General features: G+C 45.5%; 1 protein-coding gene across 7 annotated transcripts in view; it reads left to right on the top strand.

The window, feature by feature from the left end:
* The window catches only part of POU2F1 (POU class 2 homeobox 1), a 147797-nt gene that overhangs the window by 71364 nt on the left and 60280 nt on the right, over positions 1 to 16153 (top strand). For 5 of the 7 annotated variants that reach the window (XM_066599379.1, XM_066599377.1, XM_066599376.1 and 2 more), the window contains exons 2-4: positions 4585 to 4647; positions 7443 to 7543; positions 12739 to 12792. In XM_066599379.1, coding sequence (XP_066455476.1) covers positions 4593 to 4647; positions 7443 to 7543; positions 12739 to 12792 — 210 coding nt within the window. In that variant the 5' untranslated portion in view covers positions 4585 to 4592. The remainder of the gene's footprint in view (positions 1 to 4584; positions 4648 to 7442; positions 7544 to 12738; positions 12793 to 16153) is intronic. The other 2 variants (XM_066599380.1, XM_066599378.1) reach the window with 1 other exon arrangement.

The raw sequence follows: 16153 nt of genomic DNA, 5'->3' as shown, positions 1-16153 counted from the left end.
AGTGCATGGGTCAGTAACCAGATAACTACTATAATACTGCCCCCTATGTACAAGAATATAACTACTATAATACTGCCCCATATGTACAAGAATATAACTACTATAATACTGCCCCCTATGTACAAGAATATAACTACTATAATACTGCCCCCTATGTACAAGAATATAACTACTATAATACAGCCCCTATGTACAAGAATATAACTACTATAATACTGCCCCCTATGTACAAGTATATAACCACTATAATACTGCCACCTATGTACAAGAATATAACTACTATAATACTGCCCCCTATGTACAAGAATATAACTACTATAATACTGCCCCCTATGTACAAGAATATAACTACTATAATACAGCCCCTATGTACAAGAATATAACTACTATAATACTGCCCCCTATGTACAAGAATAGAACTACTATAATACTGCCCCCTATGTACAAGAATAGAACTACTAGAATACTGCCACCTATGTACAAGAATAGAACTACTGTAATACTGCCACCTATGTACAAGAATAGAACTACTATAATACTGCCCCCTATGTACAAGAATATAACTACTAGAATACTGCCACCTATGTACAAGAATATAACTACTAGAATACTGCCCCCTATGTACAAGAATATAACTACTGTAATACTGCCTCCTATGTACAAGAATATAACTACTGTAATACTGCCCCCTATGTACAAGAATATAACTACTATAATACTGCCCCCTATGTACAAGAATATAACTACTATAATACTGCCCCCTATGTACAAGAATATAACTACTGTAATACTGCCCCTATGTACAAGAATGTACATACTCTGATTATACTTCAGTCTTTGCAGTCCTCTTTCTCTTCTGTACAGTCTCATTTTTGGGGGTTGTAATTTTTGTAAATGACTTCCATAGTGATCGGACATCTAACGAATGCCTCTCATTTCAGCACTTTATCAGTTTTAGTTGACAGCGCTGCTATTCAATATTTCGACAACTTCAGCGGTGCGGGGAATAAGGTGCTTCGTGTTTCGGGTTGTGTAACCTGTTGATGCCGGCCATTGCTCTACTGAGATGACTTTGTAACTCGTTCCTAGTCGTCCTCTCAGCTCTCTGTTATTGCAGTGATCTCCGGGGATAACAGTTTATAGGCAGTCTTTTATTCAGTGTATTTCCCATCACACGTACCGCGTCCCTCTGTGGGGCAGGATATGTTATCAGCATGTTGTAAAAATGTCATATGACTGTGATTAACCAGTCAAATTGCCAGATTTTCTTCCTGACTCGTGTTGTATGAATTTTAAACTTTTGGATAATCCCTGCAAAGATTTATATAGAAGTCATTTCTCCGCTCTGATTTCGAGAGAAAGTACTGGAAACACAGGAAAACTGTGTGTTCTAATCTCATATTAATGATGTTCTGTGTTCGGAAGACAGCAGATCAGAAAGTTGTACTATTACTGTTTCTTGTCAAGATCTTTGCTTATTGTCTTGATTTGAATGACCATCCCAGAGATATCCACTACTTTGTTACATTGTATCATTGTAGCTTTCCATAGAACAGTTACAGTTTGGGCTCGTTTTCTGGCTGTGCTGTGAATCCCTCGCCTGGGTGCACACCTGCTACTTTCTGTAGTCATTTCAATAGTTGCCTTTCTGAGCATCGGAAACGCTGCTGTTTCCATACAAGATCTTCAGTTACTAAGAAGTAATGAACAAGTCAGCACTAAAATGACTGATCTGTCATTGAACAAAGAGTGAGGCGAATATAACCTGGCCCCACTCCACCCAGTATAGAATGACCCACTGTAATATGGAACCTCAGCACTCCTAGGAGTATGTTATCTGTGCAATTTTAATTTGGTGTGGTTCTTGACTCAAGACCCCCAATGATTTCCGTCTTCGCCACTGCACAGTCCCTTAGTTCTTTGAGAGAGGATTCCAGGGCAAACTTTCTACTGGCCACCGTTATGCTGCCAGGGGTTGCCACCTAGAACAGCAACGTTTCAATCCCCACAATTGGGATCTTTGTGAGGCTTGATTGTGGGGATTGAAACATTGCTGCTGCTATACATCTCTATGTACATGAATGTCGTGGGGTAAATAAAGCAAGTTCCTTTTTGAACTGAGAGGCTTTTTGGATGCTGTTGGACACTCCTTGGTTTATCTTGGTAGTCAGAGAAGTGGTGCAGCCTACTTTGTTTGTCCAGGACAGGAGAGTCACCACCAATTTATTCTTGGGTCCACAATCGAGATACTTGGTAAAATTTTGCTGCCAGTTTCTGGCTGAAGTTAAGGTAAAGTTCCCTGGTTGCAAGCATCAAGTCCTGACTGACTCCTAGGGTGTCGTCACATTGTGACGTTTTCTTGGCAGACTGTTTTTAGACACAACGATTAAACTTAAACGATGGCTTTTGAGCGAATTTCGAGCGATAGTCGTTGTCTAAATCAGCCTTTAAATTATACATAAATCTGATGGTCCAGGCAGCCACACCCCCTCCCAACAAGCCCCTCCCACTTTTTTAAACAAATGCAGTGAGAACAGCGTAAAAAAGTCGAGAAACTTGTGACTACTTTACTTTATACCAGAAACTGGTGCAAAAGACTTTCTGATCGTCCCCCTTTATCTCTGGGCGTTGCATGGACTGTAGATTGGTGTGCCTTCTATGAAGACCGCCGTATAACCAACAAGCAGGTCACCTGTATGATTTTTGCCTTCCAGCGATGCACCGCTTTATGAAATAAGGAAACTTTTCATGCCATAAACAAGCAGTTGCCATGGCTACACCCAAGCGGCACGTAGCCTTCGGCAATGAATATATTGTATTAACTTGCTTGACTGATATATTGGGGGAGGGGGGTCTGTGCTGCAGAAGTGAAGCTGGCAGATTGTGCCCAAAAAGTCAAAGTCAGGGAAAGGCTATGAAAACACGAAGTGCAGAGTTACTATATAACGTGTACACTGGGTATAAAAAGTCTACACCCCCCCCCCCGTTATAATGCCAGGTTTGTGTCATGTTAAAAAATCCGGCAAAGATGAATCATTTCCGATTTCTCTCCACCTTCAGTGCGGCCGTTATCTGTACAATTCCTTTTATAAAGAAAAAAGCTGAAATCTTTTAGGGTGGAAAAATGTAAAAATCTAAAATAATGTGGTTGCATAAATCTGCACACCCTAAAACTAATACTTTGATGTTCCCTTTGACTTTATGACCGCATTCAGTGTTTTTGGGTCGGTGTCTATCACTTTGGCACATCCTGACTTGGCAGTCTTTCCCACTCTTCCTTGTAGAAGACCTCCAAATCTTGTCTGATTGCCAGGGCATCTCGTGTGTAGCGCCCTCTGCAGGTCACCCACAGATTTTCAATGAGATTCAGGCTGGGCCATTCCAAAACTTTGATCTTCTGGTGAAGCCATTCTAGGGTTTGGGTTCCTTTCTGGTTTCTGTTTTCGGGGATCCAAGGAGAACCGGGGAGAAAACCGAGATTTGGATCCATTGTGGCTGCCCCACCACGTATGTTGGCTAGCGCCTCCCTCCACTGATGTAACTATTTTTTTTGTAGTCCCACTTAAGGAGACAATTTTCGGCAAGATCCAATGACATTCCAAAAGGTTAGATGAAAATAATGGTCCAAGGGGATAGATACTGTTTTCCTATCTAATTATTTTTGTTTTCTGCGAGTTGAGAATGGTTCGTCAGCCCCTTATACTTCACTGCAAGAGCGTAGCAGTGCATGAGCAAAATATATATATTGCCACGCTCATTAGATTTGGGGAGGGTCTTTAAAGGGGTTATGCCAAGATGTCATCCCTACTGACTCTGTCCCAGAACAGAGTCAGTAGGAGTAACTCCTGTCCTAATGGACCTTCTGCCATCTTGTCGTTACAGGATGGCCATTCATGTTAGTGCCTGTCCTGTAATACTATGTTACCCCTGTCAAGGAGAGCGGAAGAATCTGCTGGGGGCGCAGAGAGCAGGATTTAGGGTGATGAACCATTTTGTGAATCAATCGGCTTGACTCCTTTAAAGTGACCCTCTGGTCCCAGAACAAAACTCTATCCTGGAACCAGGTGGGTTTATATTACCTGCCGTTGGGCGTCTGTGCTGATGTCCCACAGATCCCCTGGTTTTGCTTGTCCAAGATGGCCACTGGAATCTTCTGACCACCTAATTCATCGGTATTACAAAGCACACCACTCTGCTTTTTGATTGGCCACCGCTGAACCAATCAGAGAGCAGGTGTAGAGTATTGGTAGTCTAACACCCTATACTGATGCACGGGGTAGATCAGGTAGTCAGACAATTGTGGCGCCCATCCTGGAACCAGCAGGGACGTCAGCACTGATGATCTGGTACTATAACACCCCCTCCGGTCTCTGGACAGAATTGCGTCCCTTTAAGTCTATGACCAGCTATTATCACAGGGATATCGCTACATGTATATAGGTGATCACCAAAAGTTCTGCTATACAATAGACTGCCTCTCTGTACTGTACAGACTTTTTTTCGTGCGGAGGGCCGTAACACAAATGTGTAATCGCCGATCAGAGAAATACTTGTTTTTCAATTATTATTTCTCTTTCTCTTCAGATGCAAGAATGAACAATCCGTCAGAAAACAGTAAATCAGCAGAGAGCGGAGATGGAAACACAGGTAACGGCACCTGACGGACGTCTTGGGGTGATTCTTAGAAGAATCCCGCATCTTCTCTATAAACAGCGGGTTTCCATCTTGGACAGATCTGTTTCACAAGCTTGTGGTTTGTTGCTAGAAAATCGATGGGACTAATTGGGGCATTGATTTGCCCATTGTATTCTATGGACGGGTCAATGGGGCGGATAGATTTGCTCATCTCTGTTAGCAGTGGAAAGGTAGATTTACTAGGGCCAAATACAATGTCTTTTCATACAGAAGCCGCTAATGGGGGATTCCCAGGCTGGACGTTACAAAGGGAATTTATTTCAGTAGCTGCCATATAATTAGTTACCTTCGCCGCCGCGATGGATGGTATGTGCCCCTTCCTCCTAGCCATATACACGGTGTCTGGCTGCCGTAGTCCTAGTCCTGCCAGCAGGGGCTCTGCTCGTTTTTTGCATAGGCTCGTTCTCTTCTTTTGGCACACACTTTTTGTTCCCCCTCACTCTCTCCCTTGTTTTTCATGCATACTTCTATTCAGTTTTAGAGCGTTATTCATGGTAACCACTTGGTCTATATGCACATTTTTGGTAAGGCAGCAGAAATGCAGTCCTAAGCTCTTGCTCACGACCTGAAGGTTGCGAGTTCAATCCCCACCTGGTTCAGGTAGCCGGCTCAAGGTTGACTCATCCTTCCGTGGTCAGTAGAATGAATACCAAGCTGGGTGGGGGGTAATAAATAAATTACCTGAAAGCGCTGCGGAAAAATTTGGCGCTATACAAATAGCAAGATTTATATATTTTTTTTATTTTCCAAGGCTACTTGCACATTGGCAAGCGTCCAAAATTGCTCTAGTGAATGTGTGTTTTACCCGCGGATGCCAGGCGATTTTCAGGCCAAAACGACTCACATCTGTGAAATTCGAATCTTCTCATGTGAGTTTTACGCATGATGGAGGATCGGAAGTGGTTCCCATTGGGAGACATCGCACGCCATGCGATGCATTAAATTCCTATTGAAACCGATGGGCGATGCGTTCCACGGAACGCAAAGCGATAGAACTTGCAGCAATTTTTTTCCCTGCACCGCATCGCTTGTGTATATAGCTCCATTCAAAAGGATAGGGCTCCTATTTCTAAAATATTTCTGCACTCCTCCTTCGGTTCCAGTACGATTTCACTAATTTTTGAAACGCATCCTAAGAGCTTATTCAGAAGACCGTATATCAGCTGGGTTTTCACGCCGAGCCGATATACGGCGTCTCTCTCTGCAGGGGGAGGAAGCTGGAAGAGCCGGGAGCAGTGCTCTGAGCTCCCGCCCCCTCTGCACTATTTACAATGAGGGGAGGCGGGATGGGGCAGAGCTAATTCCTGAAACTTAGCCCCGCCCCTGTCCTGCCTTCTCTCATTGCAAATAGGGCAGAGGGGTGGAGAGGGGGCGAGAGCTCAGAGGACTGCTCCCGTCTCTTTCATCCTCCTCCCCCTGCAGAGAGGGGCGCCGTATATCGGCCGGCGTGAATACGTGGCTGATATACGGTCGCCTGAATAAGCCCTAACATTGTATTCACACAGGCAAGCTCACTTGTGGTCAGTGAAAAACTGACCAATTTCACTGCGAGTGTACAATAGGTGTATTTTACATTGGTTTTTGTTGAGTTTTTACATTTTTAAAGCGAACGGGTCGGCCGAGGGCAATCCGTTTTTCACATGCCTGGGAAAAAAAACAACAAAGTGGTCTAGTTCAGTGTCCCCCAACTCCAGTCCTCAGGGACCCCAACAGGTCATGTTTTCAGGATTTCCTCAGTATTGCACAGGTGATGTAATTATTATCAGCGCCTCAGACATTGCCACAGGGGTTCTCACTATAGGATATCCTGAAAACATGACCTGTTGGGGTCCCTGGGGACTGGAGTTGGGAAACATTGCTCTAGGTGATGTAATTCAAACTCCCATTGAAGTCAATGAGTGCTTTAAAAAAAAAATTAATAAATAAATACTAGTGCATTCCATTTTTCTGTGGTGTACCCATTGACTTAATTAAGTGGGTGATTCAGGTCTAAGAATGGCACCAGAATAGGATGTGCTGTGATTTTATTTTTTTTTTTATTAAAAAAATTTTTTTTTTTACACAGTCAATTGGTCAGTGAAATAAATCGCACATGTCAATAAACACTGAGGCATTTTAAATGCCGCTCTTAATAGGATTTGCCCTGGCACACGTAGAGGTGCACGCCTGCGCAGAAATGTAAGCCTAGTCTCACCTACGTAGTATAATTTACACGAGTGTAATTCTATATGAATGTCAGTCACGCCCCCTCCCAATAAGCCCCGCCTACTTTACAGAACAGCGGCGAGGACAGAGCAAATGGTTTAAATATGACAGGTTTTTGCGTGACTTTGACTTGCGCAAAAATTTACGACTTTTTTTATGCCCGGATTTAGCTGTGAAAGCTCTTAGGAACATCTCCTATTGACCTGAATGCGTCCGAGTTCTGTACGTTTCACACTTGGACAGAAGTCAGATGTTAGAATCGTTCATATAGAAAAGCCCTAAGACTCTGTTCACATCTGCGTTTGGGAATTCCTGCAGGTAATGGATGCATCCTATGACCAAACGGAACCGCGCCAGACCAACTCCATTGACTATAACGGGGGCCTTCTGACTGGCAGCCCTTTGGCATTTCCTAGACTAAATAGCGCAGCATGTGGGACTTTGGGACAAATCTGGGCTGAAGCCCCGGCCGGAGCCTCTGGCAGGGATGGGAATAGAGCCTGAAAAGACCAATATTTATTAGTATTTCATTGTACTTCCAGGCACACAAACAAACGGTCTGGACTTTCAGAAGCAACCAGTGCCTATTGGAACGGCCATTTCATCAGCCCAAGCACAGGCCTTCCTCGGACATCTCCACCAGGTGAGGGGGCGTGAGGGTGGGGGGCTCCATCGGGGTTATGTCTGTAAGGGGCCGTTCACATCAGCCGCTTTGTACGTTTAGCGTATATGTTAAACATACACAGAAAAAAGTATACAAACGTGCGCAATTTTAAGCCTACGCGCCACTTTTTATCATATACCTAAACATGTAGCCATTTTTACGTTAAAAAGTACATTTTTCACTATAGAACCGTACAGCTTTAGGTTTCCTATTGACCATAAAAGTATACCTGTTTGTTTGGGGTTTTTTTGTGTGTGTGTTTTTTGCTTTTTTTTAAATTGTGGGACAGAAGAGTGCGGTAAGTACAAACACATAAGGGAGGTGAAGCGCAATCACCTTTGAACTCCGTTTGGCCAGTTCTGGTCCGAGCCGTGTGTTTTCATGCTGTGAACGGTCCCTTACCTTTCTGTAGTGCGCAGTTTATATAGAGCTACATTTACTTTATGGAAACTGTCAACAATGTTGCGAATTTGATATTCTCAGTATGTGTCATTATTCATCTCTGAATACATAATGGCTTTCTGCTTTGAGTGCGCTTTCATTAACCCCTTAATACCCCCATCCCACCCTCAGCTCATTCTATATAGACCTCCTGAATGTACAGGATATTCTTGTGTTATGTTGATTAGATCATATGGTTGTTTATGTCTTTTAAGGTGCTATTATACAAGCATTCTTAACACTCGCGCAATAGTGTTAGTCTCCTTGCAATTCTTGGCAAAAACCGCTAGCGCTCTTGTAATAGCTGCATAGAGGGGCCGCCGGGCCCATTGAAAACAATGGGGCTGCGCTGCGAGATCACGCAGCCAGATAGAACATGCTGCGATTTGTTTCTTGCGTAGCATCCCGGTGCCATGTGGGAAAACATCGTTACTGTGAATGACCCCTTTCAAATGAATGGGGTTCATAACTGTGCGAGATTTGTGCGTCTTAAGACGCACAAATCTCGCACGATTTTATCGCCCGTGTGAAGACGGCATAAGTAGGGCCACTGCAGTGAGAAAGGAGCCGTCTGATTCCTGCAAGAATAGGCTCAGTGTACAGGAGGACTTGCCCAGAGAACAGCTGATCAGTTGGGGGTCCATGGTGACAGATCCCCTCTGATCTACTAGAGAGGATCTATCCTCAGGATAGGCCATCATTATATTACAAGTAGACCACTCCTTTAATAAGCATCAAGTATTCCTGTTTTAATGGGCTGTCCTGAGGATTCCCGCATGGCTTACTATAAAGTAGTAAACTAAAAATGAAACCCTTTTAAGGTGTGGTAATGATAACTCAGCCAGCTTGTTGACTGTTTCCCGTTGAGAAATATCAAACGGAGTGAAAACAAGCTAACGAAGCTGTATTATGAATTCGATGGGTTAAATATTAGTAGACCTGCATAGGTATTATTACATGAGTGGTATGATTTGTGATTTACCGGTATTTGCCAGTCTATAGTTGCAAGACTAGGGGCAGCCCAGCAGTTATAAGGCTTGCCCCGCTTATTCCTATTGATGACCTGTCCTCAGGACAGATTATCAATAATTGATCGGCTGGGACCCTGGACGATGAACTGTTCAGCTGTCAGCAGTCAGCACCAAAGCACAGTGTATGGAGCGAAAGTAGATCTCTCCTGTGTAGTGGCCGCCGCTAGTAAACTGTAGGTGAAGCTCCCATTAAAATCAGTGAGAGCTGCGCCTGCAATTACGAGCGCCATCCAATGCACAGTGGTCGGCGCTATCTCCCTCCGCCAGGGTCCTGAGCATCGGACCCCAGCCGATCAACTATAGGTCATCAATAGAAATGGCACTGAAAATCCCTTTTAAGGGTAAATCACAAGCATTAGCGGTGCTCGTGTGATAGCACCCTATAGTCACTGCATACGTCCGCCACTAAGCTCCTCCCACAGAGCTGATGCATCATACAAAGCAAAATACTTATACATCTCACTCCTACAATTGTCTTATCTCTCTCATCACTGGCGTCTCACAAGCATACGGTCAGTCTCAGGTTAGGTGACGGCCGGAGTTGGAGGGTTTGCTTGTTTTTCTGTGTTAAAAGTGCAGACTGATAGAACTGATGAACAGAGTATAATGCAGACAGAAGTCTCCCGGATCCGTAAACGCGCGCCGCCTCCTTGAGTGCAGCGTCCAGCTGAGCGGCGTAATTGCTGAGGTGGTTTACCTGAATTAGTGGCTCTCCGGGAGCTCTATTCAGTCTGCAGCGGGGGGCTCTTACTGCCATTTATTACATGGGCCACATAAATGCCTCTTAAAAGCATTTTCAACTAAACTCATTCAGCAGGAACGCTCGGACTTTAGAAAGCTTTCGGAGATGTTTGCGCCTGGAGTAACCACTCAGTCATTGCACCGCACACATGGCTTTTTTTCCCCACCCTCTCTCAACTGCAAAGACTTTCAGAGCCGGGTTAAATGTACATACAGGCACTAAGCCGTATCCGAGACAAGTCACAAATTGTCATCAGTGGCAACGCAGGTGCTGCAATCCCCTCCAGTCACTGCAGGACATCAATAGTTGATCGTCATGGGTCCACCGATGAGCTGATCCTACGATCCGCTGTCAGTGCAGCAGCGCCGGACGTCCAAAACGGTGGTCAGAGCTGGAAGTGTAAATAGAAGGCTTCACTCCCATTGAAATCAAAAAGGAGCAATACCTTAGGCCAGTCTCACACAGTCGTCTAAAACACAGCGTTTTATTAAACACGTCCAACTGTGTTTTTAACACACCCTATCATTGCAATGGGTGGTCGGGCGCTTTAAAAAGCGATGCAACGTGCTAAAATAGAGCAGACAGTGTTCGATTAGTGCGGTGTTTCTATTGCTGCGCTAAAACACTCGTCTGAGAAGCCCCATTGAAATCAATGGAGGTTCAATACAGCGTTTTTAGCGGGTGTTTGAAAACACCGTAAAAACCGTCTGTGTGAGAGCTGCCTTATATTACACTTCCAGTCTTGACCACCAATGCGGAAGTCTGGCCCTCCTGCACTGACAGCAGCCCGGAGGATTAGCTAATAATCGGTGATCCTGAGCGGTAGACCCCTACTGATCAACTATTGATGACCTGTCCAGAGGAAAAGCCATGAGTAGTAAATGGCTGGAATATCCCCTAAGGCCTCATGTCCACGGGGAAAATCAGATCCGCTGCAGATTCTACATGTAGAATCTGCAGCGGGTCCCTCCTGCCCCGCGGACATGAGCGCTGAAAATAAGAATTTAAAAGCATTTACCTATCCGTAGCGGGCGGCGAAGGTCAGCTGTTCCTCACGGCCGGATCTTCATTTTCGGCCGGCGGATGAATTCCTGACGCCGGCGGCACGTCGCCGGCACGTCGTCGACGTGCCGCGCGCATGCGCCGGGCACATCCGCCGAGCCGAAGCAAGGGAGATGCGGCCGTGAGGAAGAGCAGAGCTTCGCGGCCCGCTGCGGGTGAGTAAATGCTTTTAATTCCTATTTTAGGTCTCCCGCGGATCCGGACGGCTTCCATAGGCTTCAATAGAAGCCCGCGGGAGCCGTCCCCGCGGGAGACCCGCATGAAAATGGAGCATGGTCCAGATTTTTTCATGCTCCATTTTTTTTAAAATGCCTTTTATTGACGATCCGCGGGTATTTATCTACCCGCGGGTGGTCAATGCATCCCTATGGGGTGCGGATCCGCGCGCGGGAGATCCGCTGCGGATTTTAAATCACATTTTGCCCGTGGACATGAGCCCTTAAGGTTGCCTATACACCTTCAAAAAACAGTGCGCCAAATGTTTCCTCAGTTGACAGGTATTCCTCATGACCGCGCCATACACACCAATGCTCGGTTCCGCCCTGTTTTCTTAAAATGGAGAGGGGAGCCTTAAGAACAAAGAATTGGGCATGTTGGGCATGCTTGATCCTCCTTCCTCTCGATATTCACTGAACGAACGTTAGCTGAACACCTAATACACATCAGGCGTCATCTGGTCCCATCAGAATCGGCAGGTTTGGCCAACATTAGTCTAATGTGTATGGGCCACCTTTTAGGGCTCATGGTGTAATTCTCGTCTGTGTGTAAATGACTTCACACGAACAACACGCTGACCCGGTCCCCTCAGTAGGGCTATTCAGGCATGCGGTTTTTGATGAGTTGGCCAGGAGCCCCACAGATGACAAATTATGACCTATCAGAACTTTTGATTAGGAATGTAAAGCTTCATCGAATATCCAAAATATTTTAGCACTGAGGTAGGTAGATAGGTAGGTACACAACGGGGGCATGTAGGGATGAAGGGCTCTATGGGTTGGTCCAACAGCTGCGCTATCGGTTTTAGCACAGAATTGAGCTCCACATTTAATTGACTGCAGCAAAAAATTGTATTCGTGTGGCAAAAAGGCGAACGGATTTGTTTAGTGGGTCATCAACGTAACCGTAAAGTTTAACGGTCTAATGGTAGGACATAGTTGTTAGCGGTCATGACTATGGCTCCGCCAGACGTTGGCCACCATGGTCTTGGTTATTACTGACTGATTGAAACCGTACTGGCAATGTTCACAAGTGAGGGGTGGGTGATCCGGTTTTAAGGTCCTTCTGATCCGGCATAGAGGTCATCAGGACAAGTTGACGGGCGCGGGGGCCTTCTTAGGAGCCTGATGGCCTTCTTAGGAGCCTGGGGGCCTTCTTAGGAGCTTGATGGCCTTTCTCATAATCTAGATCCTACTGACGGCTCTTTCTGCTTATGTTCAGTTAGTTCGGCGGGATGTCTTCCCCTCTTGGATCTTTTTGGGTTGCGTTGGCTTGTCTTTATATGTACATACAAGGCAGTGATTACTCTTTCCGCAAGTAACTCTTGATTCCACGATTTTACATTTTTAACTAGTATTTCTTCCAAAAATAATGGATGACCGCAGCGTAAAACTGTGCTCTAGAAGCATAAAAGGGATTTACATTTACTTCTAGAAACGGCGCCATTCTTGTCATATCCTGCGTCCGGTATTACAGCTCATCTCCATTAAAGTTAATGGGACGGAGCAGCGATATCAGACAGCCCATGAACCTTGACGGCGCTGATTTTGTGTTTTTATTTATTTTTTTTTGTTTTGTTTTTTAAGACATAGGGGGTGTTTTTAAGTTGTCAAATTTTGGTATCCAGCTATAAGTTTCCGTATGCGAGCCAGGTGTTTACTGAATTCACCGCTGTATTTTAGGTCCAGCTCGCTGGCACGAGTTTACAGGCCGCTGCACAGTCCTTAAATGTACAGGTAAGAATCACAATGCCCCTCGCCAGCCGTCCTCCATCTTTACTGGAGCTCTGGTGCTGTAATCCATAAAAGCTGCCCGATGCAGAGATCTCCCATCCTGTGTGTGCTTGATGGTCGCTCTGATATCCAGCGGTTATGGCTTACAGTACACTGGCACTGATTGCTGCATGTCAGGAATATGCCTCAATTAGCATGCTTAATTTCTTTTTTTCTGCTTTCTCATTGGCTGCCAATGCGCATGTGTTTGGACTGATGATCTGATACCTCGTCTAGGATTAATTGGCTGAAATGTTGACTTTTTGACAAGTCCTGTTAATAAAGGCCTGAAATGCGATCTAAATATATTAGAAACCATTCTAGAAAGTGCAAATCAGCAGCCTCATGAAACAAGCGGATGATCGTTGCCCGGCTTCTGTGTAATCGACTTGCGTGTTTCGAGTGAGCAGGTTGAAACATGCAAGTCTGTATGATGTTCGGCCTAAGGCCTCGTGAACACGGGTGGATTTATGCTGTGGAATCCGGGGCTGGCGTCCGCCTCCAGGTTCCGCAGCAATAACCCTCCATAGCATGCTATGGAAAAAGGATTCTTCGTGCACACGAGCGAAAACCAATTGCGGTTTCCTGCACAGACTGCTTCCATTGACTTCCTTGACTCCATTGGCTTCCATTGACTTGGGGGTTGAAGTCCAACCCCCTGCCCATCCCCAATTGACATTGCGGATGGATAACGATTTCTGTGGGAAAAGCAGGAATTTAAAAAAAAAAATCTGTACTGCGCATGTCCGACAGAGAGCTATACGGACCATCCGCAGTACAGAGAATCCGGAAGAAGACAGGTCCGCATGGACGCTGGCAAAGAAGATGACAGGTATGCAGGGTCACCCCGCTGCGGTCAGGACCAGATTCTGTGCGGGATGCTGCAGCCGAAATCTGGACCTGCCATATGCATGAGGCCTAACTGATGTTTCCTGCTGCTTACATTAGGGCATACGTACCACAAAGGTATGTATGCCCTGGGTGCTGCCAGGCACTTGGAGAGATCTGGACCTGCCCTGTTGCTTCCATCACCTTTGCTACTGGCATGATCCATGTGCAGAACTCCATAGCTGGCAAGCAAGGGGTTGGGGAATTGGCTCTTGGGTCATAGAAGGGGTACAGAGCAGAAAACGAACACAACCTGGTCTATGCTATGGGATCCCCTTTCTTCCATGGACTCCGCACACACCATAGTGCTGGTCACAGTTTTATCTCTACTTCTGCCTGCTGTCACTGGGGACATTGGCCACTGATTTTAGATTAGCCAACCAGGTAAAACTTAAGACTTAACGCTGACGTTTGTTCGGGCGAACCATTTCTCTCTACATCTAAAAGCACCCATACATTATATCTATTGTATTTGGACAGCCCTATCAGTAGAACGGATCGTGTCTAATTAACATGTCACGTGTCCTAAACCACGCTACGTACATACAGACCCTTGGAGGTATCAGCCATAGCTTGTGACGGGAACTGCACACTATTGGATATACAGGCCGCTGCACACAAGCTGACTGTCATGAAGCGTCATGTATCGGCCCGTCTACAATGGTGCAAGAAGTGTCGTCATTGCAGAGTTTAGCAATGGTAGAACATTATATGGAGTGACGAATCGCGCTACTCTATTTTCATATCACATGGACATACCTGGGTGTGGAGGAGCCTGAGGAACCTCTTGTACATGAGTGTGCTCTGCCGACAGTATGGTGGAGGTCTGTAATGGTCTTGGGATGTTTAATATGGCATAGTCTCAGCCCGTTGGTTGTAGTGGCAAGAACACGGAGGTGTACTCTGATATTCCAGATCAGTGTTTCCCAACTCCAGTCCTCAAGGCATCCCAACAGGTCTTGTTTTCAGGATATCCTGTAGTAAGAACGTCTGCAGCACTGACAATAATTACATAATTACATAGAAATCCAGAAGACATGACCTGTTGGGATGCCTTGAGGACTGGAGTTGGGAACACTGTTCTAAACCATAATATGCTGCCAGCAATGTGACAATACTCTGGGAATGGTCGGCCATACTTACAACAAGACAACGCTCCTCCTCACAAATCCAACGCTGTTTTACGCTGGTTTGAGGATATGGATATTCCACGATTGGACTGGCTGCACAGAGTCCCGACCTGATCCCTACTGAACATTTTTAGGATGAACTGGAACATCGGGTCAGGAAAAAGGAATAGCATCCATCTTTCGTAGAACTGGACGGACATTTGCAGGATGAATGGAGGGAAATACCAGTTGAAGTGTATCGGACGTAGAAAGTATGCCACGGATAGTATTCAATATCATTAGAGCCAAAGGAGCCCCACTGAGTATTAACATATGGAGATAAATACTATTTTTGATTCTGGATCAGGTGTCCAGTTACCTTTGGTAGGGGAGTGGATGTGGCCTAATTCCTAGCAATATACACCTCATCTTTCTCTCTCTCTCCCTCCCTTCTCTCTCATGTCTATATGGTATTATGGGACTTTAGCACCCCTGTAAAGTGAACCTTCCCGATAAGCAGGGATGTTTCTCCAATCTGTGTTACTGCATATTGGCCATTTAGGACCCAGTGGTGGCTGTTATAGGGACCATATTAGTTGTTTCCAGAATCGGGTGTAGAAATGTTCTTCTCCTCACTACCTTGCATGCAGACACTTGTCTATTGTCTTGTTTTTCAGCTCCACGGGAACTCTAATGAGCAGTTTTTTTCTATCTACAAACATTGGCATCCTCATGAGTGTTGAGGGGGGGGGGGGGGGGTGGCATACCGGGGACATGACTACCGATCTCCTGGCAATGCCTTTTGGAATCCCACGAAAGGTGCCATGTTTATCAGCACAATATTTTCTCAGCAACCTGAATTGGAAACATTTAACCAGAAACCCCCCTGAACTTGTTTCCTATTCATTCCTCTAAATGCATTATCACTTAAGCAAACGAGCGTCAATGCCACGGGGCACCATGTGCCATCTCCAAACACTGAGCTTGCTGCGGAGATAATGGAGCTCCTTACATTAAGCCATCAGGAGAGGTCACTTATTGTTCTGCACATAGAGGGCTGAGATGAGAGGACGCAGCCCAGGCTTCTCTTACCTATTTGCTAGTGATCCTCCAGCCAGCCTTTCACAGACTACAATGGATTATGAGTCACCCCACCACTGCCCTCCAAACAATGCCGAAAGCAAGGTAGTGCAGTAGATGGGTGGGGGCAGAGCAGTTACTATGCAGTTACAGTGACCTTCCATTTTCAGTGAAAGAAGCTTGAAAATTGTCAGTCGTTGCCATGGTAAAACTTCAGTTTGTTGGGTTTTTTTTGACTGTCCCCCCCC

This window comes from Eleutherodactylus coqui, chromosome 4 (genome assembly GCF_035609145.1).
Source record: "Eleutherodactylus coqui strain aEleCoq1 chromosome 4, aEleCoq1.hap1, whole genome shotgun sequence".
Lineage (NCBI taxonomy): Eukaryota > Metazoa > Chordata > Amphibia > Anura > Eleutherodactylidae > Eleutherodactylus > Eleutherodactylus coqui.
This window is presented reverse-complemented; position numbering and strand designations above follow the sequence as displayed.